The 15,632-nt window shown below is 34.0% G+C and overlaps 1 protein-coding gene across 1 annotated transcript in view; it reads left to right on the top strand.

Annotated features, from left to right (window-relative positions):
- STYX (serine/threonine/tyrosine interacting protein) overlaps positions 1 to 15,632 on the top strand; it is a 46,271-nt gene that overhangs the window by 18,304 nt on the left and 12,335 nt on the right. The window contains exons 4-9 of the mRNA XM_043919920.1: positions 3,430 to 3,527; positions 9,995 to 10,055; positions 10,461 to 10,497; positions 10,919 to 10,958; positions 11,050 to 11,100; positions 12,731 to 12,803. Of these exons, the coding sequence (XP_043775855.1) occupies positions 3,430 to 3,527; positions 9,995 to 10,055; positions 10,461 to 10,497; positions 10,919 to 10,958; positions 11,050 to 11,100; positions 12,731 to 12,803 (360 nt within the window). The remainder of the gene's footprint in view (positions 1 to 3,429; positions 3,528 to 9,994; positions 10,056 to 10,460; positions 10,498 to 10,918; positions 10,959 to 11,049; positions 11,101 to 12,730; positions 12,804 to 15,632) is intronic.

The following is a 15,632-nucleotide window of genomic DNA, read 5'->3' on the forward strand; positions in this document are numbered from 1 at the left end:
CTTCTTTTCAGATTTTATTGGACCAGTGATTCTCAAGGGTTTAACCACAAATCACAAGTGAGGTTTTGTATTTTTTTCCTCATGAAATCCATGTGTTTAAAATACTTGAAAAAAACTGACCTTTAATAATTTATTTACCTTCCAAGATACCTGGAATTGCTAACGTGGATATTGGACATCTGTAATTGCTAATCATAGTTTCTGAGAAATATGAGATGTAATTAAATCCCCAAATAAGATTATCTAACATATTAGTTAAAGGATAAAATAGAGTGTGCGTACATGAGTGTGTACAAATACACTCATAGAACCCACATATTTTAATTGAAGTGACTCAAATTTTATTTTTGTTTTTCCAGACTATGGAGATCTAGAACCTCCAGGTTGTAAAGTATTGTATTATATATCTAGGTGTCCTATATATTTACACTGAAATGTATTTCTTCAGTTACACAACTGAAAGGGTAGATCTCATTCAGATATATGTATTAATAGCAGTGTTGTTGCCAATTCCAAGAGGATTCAGCCCTATGAATTATGGCAATGCTAATTCTCTTTGAATTATAATATAAAACATTATATCACAGATGTTTTCCCTAATACCCTGCCTACTTAGAAGTCAGTTTGATACCTGTATAGGTTTTTTAAAAACTTTAGAATTAAAAACTTTTTTGAAATAATTTGATATATTTATCAATTTTAGGTGATGGGGAGTTTTGTTTTTTTTTTTAAGTTTATGTCATTCATTTTGAAACTGGAAAGCTTTTTGACTGTTGAGGCATATCTAAGAGTAATAGTAGTCATTTGATGGCCTGCAACTAAGTTGGGAAGGTGGGATGTTGATAAAAATTTATGTTTAAAGAAGTACTAAGAAAAGGATATGGTCGATAACTATAGATTTAATTGTGACTTACTTTGTAAAAGCAAATTTATTGCCCAAATAAGGCAGTATTCAGAAATACTGGGGTTCAGAATGATTTTAGACTATTTGCTTTTGGTGTTCTCACTGTGCTTTATAAATATACGTATTATTCTCTTTGTCATATTAATTTGTAAGTATTTGTTTACAGATGTATTGTCTGAAAACCTCTTCCCCCTAACTTCACTGTGGTCTCATTAGATTGAAGAAAAGTTTCTATGGCAAAATTTGATTATTTCCCACCATAAGTCATTATAGTTCAGCCCATATTTCTTTTCATATCATCTAAAACAGTAATAGCAGAAGAATAATAGAAATAAACCTTAAGGAATAAACTCCTAATAAACTCATTTAGTTTAGCCTTTGATTAGATTCAAATACAGTTTTAATAAAAGGGACATATTTAGGGTCTTTGTAAGTAGTGAACTATTTCTTTTTATAAAATTTTTCTGTTTGCAGGTATGAGATAAGATTATAGTTTGCTTTGTATAAATGAAAGTCTGTTGAAAACCAAAAAAAAAAAAATGTTTTGTGTGCTATTATATTTGGGTTCTGTCTTAAGGTTTGTTTTTACTTAGTTATCTAATGTGCCATCTAAGCTTGTTAAAAAAACAGGTTTTATCCCTGATTATATGTGTCTTCTTGTAGTTTCTCATATTAATAGAGTAGATATGAAAAGTTCACATATCATAGATCAGTGATAGACAAAGGAATGAATATTGAATTCACATTGGAGGTTCTGTAAATGTGAATATGGAACATTGATTTATTATTAATCCTACCAAATTCTTTAACCTCCTTTCCCTTGTCTCAGGATGTACTCAGGAAATACAAAGATAACTGAACTGTAATCTATGCCAGACATAGGAAATTTTGCTGCAAAAACTGACATTTAGAAACCACATTTTCTTGACTTAGGCTGCTATAATAAAATACCACCGACTGGATGGTCTCAGCAATAGACATTTATTTCTCATGGTTCTGGAGGCTGGGAAGTTTGAGATGAGGGCACCATCATAGTTAGGGTTTGGTGAGGGCCCTCTTCATGGTTTGCTGCCTTCTTGAGGTAGTCTCACATGGCAGAGGGATGAAGCTCTGATGCCTCTTCCTCTTATAAGAGCACTGATTCCATCATGGGTGCTCCACCTCATGGCCTCATTTATATCTAATTACCTCCCAAGGGCCCCACTAACTAATATCATTACGTTGGAGGTTAGGGCTTCAACATAGGAATTTTAGGGATACACAAGCATTTGATCTGTAGCAAGTAGAAATTAATCTTTAACTTTTTTCATGAATTATTAGTATTACTGTTCTATTAATACAGAAAGGGAATTAAATAGGATTATAAACTGAAAATAGAAAATGCAGGCTTATTAAGAATTCTGATTGTTCATTATTTGTTCATTCATTTCTTGAACATGTAATTATTGAACAACAACTATGTTCCGGGCACTGCTTTACACATAATAACTGTGAATCAGTGAACAAAGTCCTTATTCTCATGGCATATATATTCTAACTATTTAAATAACATGTTGTCTGTAAATTTCACTGAAACCTATAGTCACTTGCAAATAAAAACTTACACAGTTTTTAGAGTTATTATGTTAAATTGCTTTAAATATAGAGCCACAAAGCACCACAGAATACCTTGGAGTTGCCAGTTTTAACTTTAGGAGAATTTTTAAACCCTAGAAGTTAGTTTTTGTGAATTGTATAAATTAATTCTGGCTTAAAATAGAAAAACTGTACTGGGAGACGCAGAGAGTAGTCTCGAGATTTGGGCTCCACCACTGCTGTTAACTAGGTCGGAGATGTTGAACAACTGTTTTAATGTTAGAGTAGTTCTCTCTAATAAATAAGAACTGTAGCCAATATATATAACTGTCATTTACTAAAAGTACTTGCTATGTCCCAGCCACTATGCCAAAACTATGCCAAAGATTATCTTATAGAATTTTCACAACTATTCAGTGAACAGGTAGTGTTTTCCTAGTTTTCACGTGAGAAAATTGAGCCACAGTGCTCAGGTCATTAGCAGAGCTGGGATCTAGAGCTTGGGCTCCATAGCTCATGACTCTGTACGTAGCCCATGCCTTTAACCACTATATAGTATTAAAAGTAAATAATAAAGAGTATATAAATGTAAATTATAAATAAATATAAAGTATGTTATACATAATATAAAGGTCAAAGGGTTAATATATATAATGAAGGTATAATATTGTTTCACAAATAAATTATCTTTAAGGTTATATCAAGCTCTGAAATTATCAATATAAAACAATTCTGTAAGCCTTTTGAGGACATGTAGTGTGTTTATCTTGAATCATTGAAAGATTTTGCTGATGACTTCAGGCATGTTATTATGAAATTAGCTTTGATTCCCTGTATTTAAAGCTCAAATGTGGCTATATTTACTATAAAGTTGAGTCCTATGTATTTTAAAATCTCTGTTACAATAAGATGATATTTTGTATTTTAAACTATTTCTTTTTTTTTAATAGCTACCTATACTACAGAAACATGGAATAACTCATGTAATATGTATACGACAAAATATTGAAGCAAACTTTATTAAACCCAACTTTCAACAATTATTTAGGTAAGAATTGTTGATATAATATATAAAAATGTTATGGGTATTAAACATGTAATGTTTTTATTTTAAGTTGATTTTATTATATTGGACTTCTGTATATATATATGTTTTATAAAAATGGGTTATACAGTACATCATTTGAAGAATAAACTTCCCTTAAAATATTTTAAATAAGTAATTTATGCACATAATGTGGAATTCTAAATGTTCAAAAGAATGTATACTGAAAAGTAGTTTCCCTATTCCTGTACCATAAATACTCACTTCCCCTCACTACAAGTATCCATTGTTACATCTTTCTGGAGTTACGTTACATATATATATACACGCAGATCAACTTAGGCTTTTTTAAAAAAATGTATTTTGGAGATTGCTTCATATTATTACTTAGCTACATTCTTTTTTTTTTTTTTTTCTTCATTGCATCTTCTGGCTGGTAGAACCTCAGTTCCCTGACCAACTGGGCCACATCAGTGACAGCCTGGAATACTAACCACTAGACCACCAGAGAACTCCTGTGTTACTCTTTTTAAGTAGACAGCAATCTACTATATTACTCTACTAAAATCTATTCAAACTGTCTCCTATTGTTAGACATTTAGATTGTTTCCAGACTTTTGCTAATGTAGTGACTATCCCTCTATGTCATTTAATTCATATGTGAATATAGCAGTAGGATAAATTTGTAGTAGAATGGCTGGATAAAGAGTGTGAGCGTTTAAATTTAGTAGATGTTACAAATTGCCCTCCAGTGAGTTGTATCAGTTTGCATTTCCAGTGCAACGCTCTCAGACAAAATTATAAAATATTTTTAATTTTTTCCAATCTTGTTCATTTGTTAGTTCATGTCTGACTTGTTGCAGTCAATGGACTGCAGCACACCAGACTCCTCTGTCCTCCACTGTCTACTGGAGTTTGCGCAAATTCATGTCCATCGAGTCAGTGGTTCTCTCTTAACCATCTAATCTTCTGCTGCCCCCTTGTCCCTTTGCCTTCAGTCTTTCCCAGCATCAGGGTCTTTTCCAGTAAGTCAGCTCTTCGTATCAAGTAGCCAAGGTATTGGAGCTACAGCTTCAGCATCAGTCCTTCCAATGAATATTCAGGATTGAGTTTTTTTTAGGATTGACTGGTTTGATCTCCCTGCAGTCCAAGGGACTCTCAAGAGTCTTCTCCAGCACTGCAATTAGAAAGCATCAGTTCTTCAGCGCTAAGCCTTCTTTATGATTCAACTCTCATATACGTACATGACTATTGGAAAGACCATAGCTTTCTCTATAGGGACCTTTGTCAGCAAAGTGATGGTTTTGCTTTTTAATATGCTGTCTAGGTTTGTCATGTCTCTTCTTCCAAAGAGCAAGTGTCTTTTAATTTCATGGCTGTGGTCACCACACCATGCAGTGATTCTGGACTCCAAGAAAATAAAATCTGTCACTGCTTTCACTTTTTCCCCTTACATTTGCCATGAAATGATGGGACTGGATGCCATGATCTTAGTTTTTTGAATGTTGAGTTTTAAGCCAACTTTTTCACTCTCCTCTTTCTCCCTTATTAAGAGTCCCTTTAGTTCCTCTTCACTTCCTGCCATTAGAGTGGTATTATCTGCATATCTGAGATTGTTGATATTTCTCTTGGCAGTCTTGATTCCAGCTTGTTATTCATCCAGCCCCACATTTCACGTGATGTAGTCCACATATAAGTTAAATAATCAGGGTGACAATATACAGCCTTGTTGTCTCCTTTTCCATTTTTGAACCAATCAGTTTTTCCATTTCCAGTTCTAACTATTGCTTCTTGTCCTGCATACAGGTTTCTCAGGAGGCAGGTAAGGTGGCCTTGTATTCCCATCTCTTCAAGAATTTTCCACAGTTTGCTGTGATCCACACAGTCAAGGTTTAAAGAAGTAGCAATAGATGTTTTTCTGGAACTCCCTTGCTTTCTCCATGATCCAGTAAATGTTGTCAATTTGATCTCCAGTTCTGTCTTTTCTGAATCCAGCTTGTACATCTGGAAGTTCTCAGTTCACATACTGTTGAAGCCTAGCGTGAAGGATTTTGAGCATAACCTTACTAGCATGTGAAATGAGCACAATTGTATGGTAGTTTGAACATTCTTTGGCATTGCCCTTCTTTGAAATTGGAATGAAAACTGACCTTTTCTAGTCCTGTGACCACTGCTGAGTTTTCCAAATTTGCTGACATATTTAGTGCAGCACTCATCATCTTTTAGGGTTTTAAATAGCTCACCTGGAATTCCATCACCCCTACTAGCTGACACTAGTAGGGTGACACTAGTGGTAAAGAACCTGCCTCCAGAAGCAAGAGATGTAAGAGATGCAGGTTTGATCCCTGGGTCGGGAAGATCTTCTGGAGAAAAGGATGGCAACCCACTCCGGTATTCTTGCCTGGAGAATTCCATGGATAGAAGAGCCTGGCAGGCTGCAGTCCATGGGGCCTCAGAGAGTTGGAACACAATTAAGCAACTAACACACACTACTAGCTTTGTTCTCAGTAATGCTTCCTTAGGCCCAGTTTACTTCACACTCCAGGATATCCTGCTCTAGGTGAGTGACCACACCATTGTAGATATCCAGGTTAAGACCTTATTTGTATAGTTCTTCTGTGTATTCTTGCCACCTCTTCTTAATCTCTTCCACTTTGGTTTGGTCCTTACAGTTCCTGTCCTTTATCGTGCCCATTGTTGTGTGAAATGTTGCCTTGCTATCTCGTTTTCTTGAAGAGATCTCTAGTCTTTCCCATTCTGTTGTTTCCTCTGTTTCTTTGCATTGTTCATTGAAGAAGTCCTTCTTATCTCTCCTTGCTATTCTCTGAAATTCTGCATTCAGTTGGATATACCTTTCTTCCTTGCCTTTCACTTCTCTTCTTTCCTCAGCTATTTGTAAAGCCTCCTCAGACAACCACTTTTCCTTCTTGCATTTCTTTTTCTTTGAGATGGTCTTGGTTACTGCCTCTTGTACTGTGCTATGAACCTCCGTCCATAGTTCTTGAGGCAGTCTGTCCACCAGATCTAATCACTTGAATCTATTTGTCACCTTACTGTATAATCATAAGGGAATTGATTTAGGTCATAACTGAATGGCCTAATGGTTTTCCCCACTTTCTTCAATTTAAGCCTGAATTTTGCAATAAGGAGCTCATGATCTGAGCCACAGTCAGTTCCAGGTCTTGTTTTTGCTGACTGTGTAGACCTTCTCGGTCTTCAGCTACAAAGAACATAGGATGATTTTGGTGTTGACTATCTGGTTATGTCTGTGTGTAGAGTCATCTCTTGGGTTATTGGAAAAGGGTGTTTATTATGACCAGTGTGTTCTCTTGGAAAAACTCTTTTAGCCTTTGCCATGCTTCACTTTGTACTCCAAGGCCAAACTTGCCGGTTATTCTGGGTATCTCTTGATTTCCTGCTTTTGTATTCCAATCCCTTATGATGAAAAGGACATTGTTTTTTGGTGTTAGTTTTAGGAAATGTTGTAGGTCTTCTTAGAGCTGGTTATCTTCAGCTTATTCAATATCAGTGGTTGGGGCATTGATTTGGATTACTGATGTTGAATGACTTGCCTTGGGAATGAAGGAGGATCATTCTGTCATTTTTGAGGTTGCACCCAAGTACTGCAGTTTGGACTCTTTTTTTTTTTTTTTTTTTAAACTATGAGGGCTACTTCATTACTTCTAAGGAATTCTTGCCCATAGTAGTTGTTATAATGGTCATCTGAATTAAATTCACCCATTTTAGTCCATTTTAGTTCACTGATTCCTAAGATGTTAGTGTTCAATCTTGGCATCTCCTGCTTGACTGTGTCCAGTTTACCTTGATTCATAGACCTAATATTCCAGGTTCCTATGCAGTATTGTTCTTTATGGCATTGGACTTTACTTTCACCACCAGACACAGCCACAACTGAGTGTCATTTCCACTTTGGCCCAGCCACTTTATTCTTTCTAGAGCTATTAGTAATTGCCCTCTGCTCTTCCCCAGTAACATATTGGACACCTTCCAACCTGGAGGCTCGTCTTGCGGTGTCATATCTTTTTGTCTTTTCATACTGTCCGTGGGGTTCTCCTGACGGAAATACTGGAGTGGTTTGCCTTTTCCTCCTCCAGTGGACCACATTTTAACAGAACTCTTCACTGTGACCCGTCTGTCTTGGTTGTTAGCCCTGCATGGCCTCACTGGTAGCTTCATTGCCTTATCGCAAGCCCCTTCACCACCTGATCTGGAGTAAATTGCCCTTCAGCTTTGTGATCTCCTTCAGTAAAAATTGTGTTGTGTAGTTTTAGTTTGCCTTTCACATTTATCTTAAAATGATGAGGTTGAGCATCTGATGGTTTTTAATGTTCTTTATTTTGGTTTCACTTAAAAAATAAAGCATATATTACACATGATACAAAGACCAAAGGGTCAAAAAGGAATTTCTTTACTTCCCTAAACACAGCTACCTAATTTATCCCTAGCTAGGAGGCAGGTACTGTTAACTCTTCTTTGGATATCATTCTAGAAATAATTGTATAAAACCATATATTTTAAAAATCTTTTAATGTTCTGCTTTATTTTTGTAAAAATGAAAACAACCTGAATTCCCTCAGTGTAAGATACTCTAAAATATATTTTGTGAATACATAATAGACTATGTAGTCATGAGAAAGAATGAAATATTTGTGTATGTGCTGATACAGACTAATCTTTACGGCTTATTGCATGAAGAAGACAAGGTGCAGAGCCACGTGTGTACTCTCAAAGTGTCTAAGAGTATGTGCAGTACATTAGGCTTTATTCCTATAGATGTGTAGGAGATTTCTGGACTGACAGACTAGAAACTTGACTGTGGTTACTTCTGGGAAGGGAAATTTAGGGTCTGGGATGGTAGTGAAACCTAGTTTTCATTGCAGATATCTTTATACTATTAGAATTTTTTACTGTGCATACACATTTTTCAGTTAAAATTAGTTTTAAAAAGGGAATGCATGTAATCTAAGATGAAATAGATTGAATTTTTCTAATTCCAAAAGATACACTTGTTCTTTATACGTATTTATGAAAATACAGAATGACACCAAGAAAAATATTTAAAAAGCCATCCATAATTCCACAACCCAGAGGAGCGTGACTTTTTTTTTGTTAAATTTCCCTCTAAATTTTTTGATTGTGTATGTGTTTCATGTATACACAGGCTTCCCAGGTGGCACTAGTGGTAAAGAACCTGCCTGCTAATGCAGGAGACATAGGAGACACAGGTTCAATCCCTGGGTCAGGAACGTCCCCTGGAGGAGTACATGGCAACCACTCTAGTATCCTTGCCTGGGGAATCCCCATGGATAGAGGGAGCCTGGAGGGCTGCAGTGCATAGGGTGGCAAAGAGTTGGACACGACTGAAGCAGCTTCCAGTGCACACTGGCATGCACATCATGTGTACACACATGTAGACTTGTATATATTAAAGAAAACGACAGTGTTATATTTTAAATGCTATACTATACCTTTCTAATTTTTGTTTTTAGTGCCAAAATGTCCTGGGTATAGCTTCTCTGTGATGTCATGAATTTACTGAAGTTGCTACCACCAAAATAATAAAGCAATATTGACTTTACATTTTAATTTTATAACTCAGTTACTTAACCGAGTTGTGTTAATAAACGGATGGTCTTGGATGGATTAGAAATGAAAGTTTCTTTGTTTTTTGGTTGGGGGTGGGGTGGGGGAAGCGGTTGTTGAGGCTGTATGATAAGGCTTGCGGGATCTTAGTTCCCCAACCAGGGATAGACCCCTGTCTCTGACAGTGAAAGCACCGAGTCCTCACCACTGAACTGCCGGCAGATTTCCAGAAATGGCAGTTGTTCACAAAATAAAGTAAGGCTTCTATATTGAAATGACTTATTTTAAATGTTTTTCAAGGTGTAAAATTTGAGGACAGGTGTTCTTTAGGTTGCTTATTGCTCTGTTGTAGGTTAGTTCAAACAATGAATGTTTGACTCAGGGCTGTGTCAGACTGCTGCATTCTATTTCCGTTAGTTCTTTCTCTCTCAGGCTTTGGTCTGTCTCTGAATTGTCCTCTGTAGGGTTGTGAGGAAGGGTGGCAGGACCATCCAAAGGAAACTCTTCTAGTCTTAGGGAAGTTGCTAGAGATAGAAGAATAACAAAGAGGAGAAAATAGGCAATTTCTGTCTTTATTGTCTAGGTCTAATCTGATCTAGAGGAAAATTTCTTCCCATTTATGATTTTTCTATTTTAAGAAGATAGATTTTTTTTTTTTATATACATAAGATATCAGAAAACTGTTAATGTGTTAACTTATTTAAGGCTTTACATGCTCTGCCTTCAAGCATTATAAAATCTATGGCTTGGTCCTTGGGAATATATTTTGAAAGTTATTTTCATGGTTGTCAAGAAATTTTTGTATTTTTTATATATGAAGAGTTTTATCTGAAAGTGTGCTTAATCACACAATATTCTGTTTTCAGATATTTAGTCTTGGATATTGCAGATAATCCAGTTGAAAATATAATACGTTTTTTCCCCATGGTAAGGTAACAATATTTTAATATCATTTAATATTTATGATTTGCTTTCTTAATTGTGCTTTTAAAACTTAATGAGATGTGATTTTCTCCTATACTGCTGTTACTTGTAATGTCTGAAAATTGTGGGATTGTATTTTAAAGAAAATTGACTATTTTAAAAATCTTTTTTATGATCTCCAAATATTTGAGAAATTGTATTTCAAATTTCTTGAATTCAGAATAATATTTATACTTAGAATAATTGTATTTGTAGCATTTTGGAAATTTTTGATGTAAGGTACTTTTCATTCATATAAATTAGCAGGAAAATATTTTCAGTATATTTTGTTTCACTGTGTATATATGTTTGTATTTTATGCTTATGTTACTCCATATATTTTATTATAACACACACTTTTTCCTTCAGACAAAAGAATTTATTGATGAGAGCTTACAAAGTGGAGGTAAATAATTCTTCTTTCATTTAACTTATGTTTATTTTTAGGATATTATTCCTTATAGTTAGTTTTTAGTTAGTATTTGTCTTAAATGAAGAATATGAAAATTATAATTATGTATAAAGACTTTCCAAATTTCCCAAAACTTATTTCATTTGGATAGACTTTCTTAAATATCTTATAGAACTATTTTCATATTGAGTCAGCTTTAAATCTTTTTAACCTAAAAGTCTATTGTAGTCGCCACACAGTTAATATAAATAAATTCAACGATTTGAAAATTAGTAAGTATCCAAGTTGTATATACAGAATACATAAAGTGCTTAAGATAAGATTTATTTTACTGTGATATGATACATGGTTTCAATATATTTTAGCTACTGCATCAGGTATCTTTCTATCAGAATAACCCTTTCTTGTTTTTCAGGAAAAGTTCTTGTCCATGGGAATGCAGGGATCTCCAGGAGGTATGATGTTAGCAATAATCTATCTTTCTCCAGCATTTAATTAATGAGTATGTTTTCTGTTTTTTTTCTAAAATATTTTCCTCCTCTTTAGTGCTGCCTTTGTTATTGCATACATTATGGAAACATTTGGAATGAAGTACAGGTAAGAAAGTATTCTGAAACCTAGCCACAATTTAAATTCTCATTAAAATGAAGCTTAATGGAGACACTTTGGGAACTGGAAGTTAATAATCTCCTGATTTTTATCATCTAGTTATGGTTTTAATCAGGCCCTTTTATCCTGTGATTAGTCTCTTAACCTCTGTAGCTGGTCTACCTTGTATAGATCCACATGGGTTACAGTTGGAGTAACCCATGGAAAACTGCTTGCTTACTACTAGGGAATTGGTTAATCTAAGTTTTAAAATTCTTGTTAGACAAAGATGTAATTGCTTTCTTTGTTTAAAAGGTTAATTTTTTATGTTTTCCTTTAACAGTAATTGGGTGAAAAATTGCTTAAGAATTGTTTTATTGTCTATTCACAATTCATTATTTGTTTTATGCAAAATCATCTTTTCCAAGCATATTGCATAGACAAAAGAGACAGAGAGGCTAATGTGCTTTTCACCCTAAAACTAACAAAGCTGGCCAATGTACAGTATTTCTTTTCTTAGAGTGTCTTGTACAAGTTACAAATCTGCTATAATCATTGATACTCTTTCACTCATGTCCCAGACTGATCCATTACCAAATTCTGTTTTATGTCCTAAAATATTCCTCGATTCTGGCTCTTACTCATAATTGAATCTCACTAATCAGGCTCTAGTCATGTCTCATTGTTTAATCTCCCTAATATAAGCTCTTCCAGTAGTTATCATCTTAGTGGTCTTGTGTTTTCTTTCCTTCTCTAGTCTGTTGTATTCTTCACACCGCAGTCAAAATGATTGTTTCAAAAGATAAATCATATTTCACCTTACCCTAAAAATCTCTCAGAGGTTTCTGATTCTTAATAATTCTTAATGTGGCCAGTGAAACTTCACATGACATGCCTGTATCAACCTTCCATTCTTACGCTATATACTCTGTTAACCTTGTCCATTTGAGCTATGTTCGACATTGGATCCACATGCCTGCCACATAGTGGACATTCAAATCTTTTAGTTCATTTGGTATTTTTATTTTAAAATTATAATGGAAAAGTTTGCTTAAAGGTGTTCTTAAATATTATTTGAATACAAATGTTTTGTGTTTATTTAATTGAAAAGATTAATGCTTGGTAGATTTTATTTTATATTTCTTTTTTTATTATTTGGTGCCATGTCAGCAATAATAGTGAAAATAACTTCTATGTTTTGGGTCTCTGCCAGATGCCAGATACACTTCTGAGCACTTTTATCTCAACAACACAAGGAAGTCCATATGTTTCTAATTTAACCAATAATAAAATCTGAGCATGTAGTCTGTGTGACCCATGCTATACACGATATGTTATACTTACTATTTCTATATTCACAATAGTGCTTCAAGATAGGAATTGTTATGATCCCCAATTTACACATGAAAAAATTAAAGCTTAGAGAAGCTGAAAAGTATCGTCTAGAACACACAGCTGGGAAGCAAAGGATTTTCCCACTGCAGTTCACTACCTCTCTGTAGTACAAGCTGTCTGATTATGATTTTCTGTTTTAGGTAAATTGTTAGGTAAGTTCCTACTTTAGATAAATTCTGGAAAAATTGAGATTAATTTATGAAATAATATCACTGCCTTAGTTTTCCTATTTTTTTGTTTTCAGAGATGCATTTGCTTATGTTCAAGAAAGAAGATTTTGTATTAATCCTAATGCTGGATTTGTCCATCAACTTCAGGTAACTTCTCTATTTTTCCACTTTAAGGCAGTCAGCTGCTGCTGCTGCTGCTAAGTCACTTCAGTCGTGTCCAACTCTGTGCGACCCCATAGACAACAGCCCATGAGGTTCCCATATCCCTGGGATTCTCCAGGCAAGAACACTGGAGTGGGTTGCCATTTTCTTCTCCAATAAGGCACTCAGAAAGTACGATAATTAAAAGCTTGTGTTCATATAATTTAGTTGTAAAATGCTTAAAAATTGCCATAATCTGACTAATTTCTTTGTTCAAGTTTAAATCTATTTAAAAGTATTTTTTTAAAGTTGCCGTTGACAAGAAAAAAAGAATTAAAAGCACATTGTTAAATCTAAAGTAAAATAATTGATCTTAGACATGTCTTCCATTTTCCCTCTATTTTGATTACATACAGAGCATAAGAGAATTTTGATTCTAAGTGTGTTACATGTAGCAGCTTTTTCTATTTTATATGCTCTATCTTTTTCATGTTCTTTCACATTTTGATGATGTGTAGAAGATACACTGAAAAGAGAATAAATCTGTGAATTATCTGATTAATTTTTTCCAAGATAAAAAATCATAAGTCAGAGAATGTGCTCTGGCTGATTGCATCCAGTTATGCAGGAATAAATCTCACATTGAAACATCAAGAGCACTACAAAATGTGTTATCTCAGTTACCAAACTTAATTTACTTCGTTTTTATTTTTAATTCACTTTTAGTTTTTATTTCATTTAAAAAAGGGAAAAATATTCATGATTAAAAAAATAAAAATTCAGTAATGCTTAAGAAGAATACTTGAAAAGTAAGTCTCCTTAATAGTATATCTTAAAGATCATATATAGCTCTAACTTCATGATATTTGTGTGTGTGTGTGTGTATCACAATTTTATGTGACCAGTTCCTTATACATGGAGCTTTAGGTTGTTGCCAGTCTTTCATGATTTTAAACAACATTGGAAAGAATGTCCTAATAGGTGTATCTTTGTTTACATGTGTGAATGTACCTGTAAGATAAATGATCAGAGTGGAATTGCTGGGACAGAGCATTTGAAAGTTGATGTTGCTAAATTGCCTTTAAAAAGACTGCAGGAAACAAAGAGTACCTGCTTGCTAATACTAATCATTAACAATAGCGAAAGTGTTTTATGAAACTTTTGGATCATTGCTGTCATGGTGGTAAAAGTGGCAACTGCTTATAGTTTGCCTATTTTTCTAATAGGTTGTTGCTCTTTTTCTCATTGGTTTGTAAGGATTCTTTGTATATTAAGAAAATTTTCTGTAGCCAGTGATTTGAAGGCTTCCCTCTTGGCTCAGATAGTAAAGAATCCACCTGCAATGCGGGAGACTTGAGTTTGATCTCTGGGTTGGGAAGATCCCCTGGAGGAGGGCATGGCAACCTACTTCAGTATTCTTGCCTGGAGAATCTCCATGGACAGAGTATCCTGGTGGGCTACAGTCCATGGGATTGCAAAGAGTTGGACATGACTGAGCAACTTAAGCACAGCACAGCCAATGATTTGAAATGCCATTTTTATTATATACCAAATTCTAAATCCGCACTTGAGTCTGTTTCTGACTTTGTATTTTGTTCCATTGATCTGCTTATTGCTGCCTTTGTATCAAAGTCTTAAATGCTATAATATTTGCAAGTAGTCTGTATTACTTATATTAAGTAATTTAATCAAGATTTCCTCATTAATGTTCTTTCTGAAATATTCCCGGCAAGTTCTTAACACATACTTTGTGGTGTGAACTTTACTGGAAAGGGTGCAGAAAGAATTGACAGCTTTAAATTTTTCAGAGTATGTTTCTAAGAGTATGTTCCATTTATTCAAGTCATTTTCTGTGTCCTTCAGTGTTTTAAAGTTTTTTTTTTTTGTATAAAATATATGTATTTCTTATGAAATTTATTCCTAGCTATTTTCTTTTATTCCATTATAATTAAAATTGTTTTCAAATTTCTTTCTAGTATGTTTTCTAATTGCTTATTTGTTTATAGGAAAGCTGTTTATGTTTTCAATTGGCAACCTTACTAAACTCTAGGAACAATTCTAAAGAATTTTCCAGTTGATTGTAGATTTTTCATCTGCAAATCATAATAATTTTGCCTCTTTTCTAATTTTGTTTCTTTCTCACTTGATTGTCATTGTATCAGAGCAATTTGATAAGTAATAGTGGTGTGATATTCATACTTTATTCTTGATTTCAATGTCATTGCTTTTATTACTGCACTGTGTGTGTGTTTCAGTATTTGCTTGTGCATATTTAAAAGGTTTTTATCAGGGATACTGATTTTTAACTTAAAACATTTTTTAATGAAATGGCCCTAGTTTTCCTCCTTTAAGTCATTAATATGGTGAGTTGAATCACATTATGCTGGACTTGGTTAATTTTGAATCATTTTGATTCACAAATGAATCTCACTTTGTTATGGTAGACTGTATTCCATTAATGTGTTGCTAGATTCTATTTGTCAATTTTTTTTTTTTTTAAGATTTTGGAATTAGTTGAATAAGTGATACTGGTTTGTAATTTTTTTTTCTGTACTACCATCTTCTGGTTAGTGTCTGTCATGGTTTTCTCATTTTTAAAATGAAAACTTGCTTTCTCTTTATGTGCTCTAGAACAATGTAAATTAGATTAGAGTTACCTGCTTCTTAATGTTTGATATATATAGTACCTGTGAAATTACTGGACCTTGATTTTTTCAGTTTAATTCAGTTATTCATTATTTCATTCATTTGTATATTTTGAGGGTGAACCAATTCTTGGACAGCTTTCTTCATTTGGTTAATATTTAAGTCTGATTTTCATAGACTGTTTAGGTC

The sequence above is a fragment of the Cervus elaphus genome, chromosome 12 (assembly GCF_910594005.1).
Source record: "Cervus elaphus chromosome 12, mCerEla1.1, whole genome shotgun sequence".
NCBI lineage: Eukaryota > Metazoa > Chordata > Mammalia > Artiodactyla > Cervidae > Cervus > Cervus elaphus.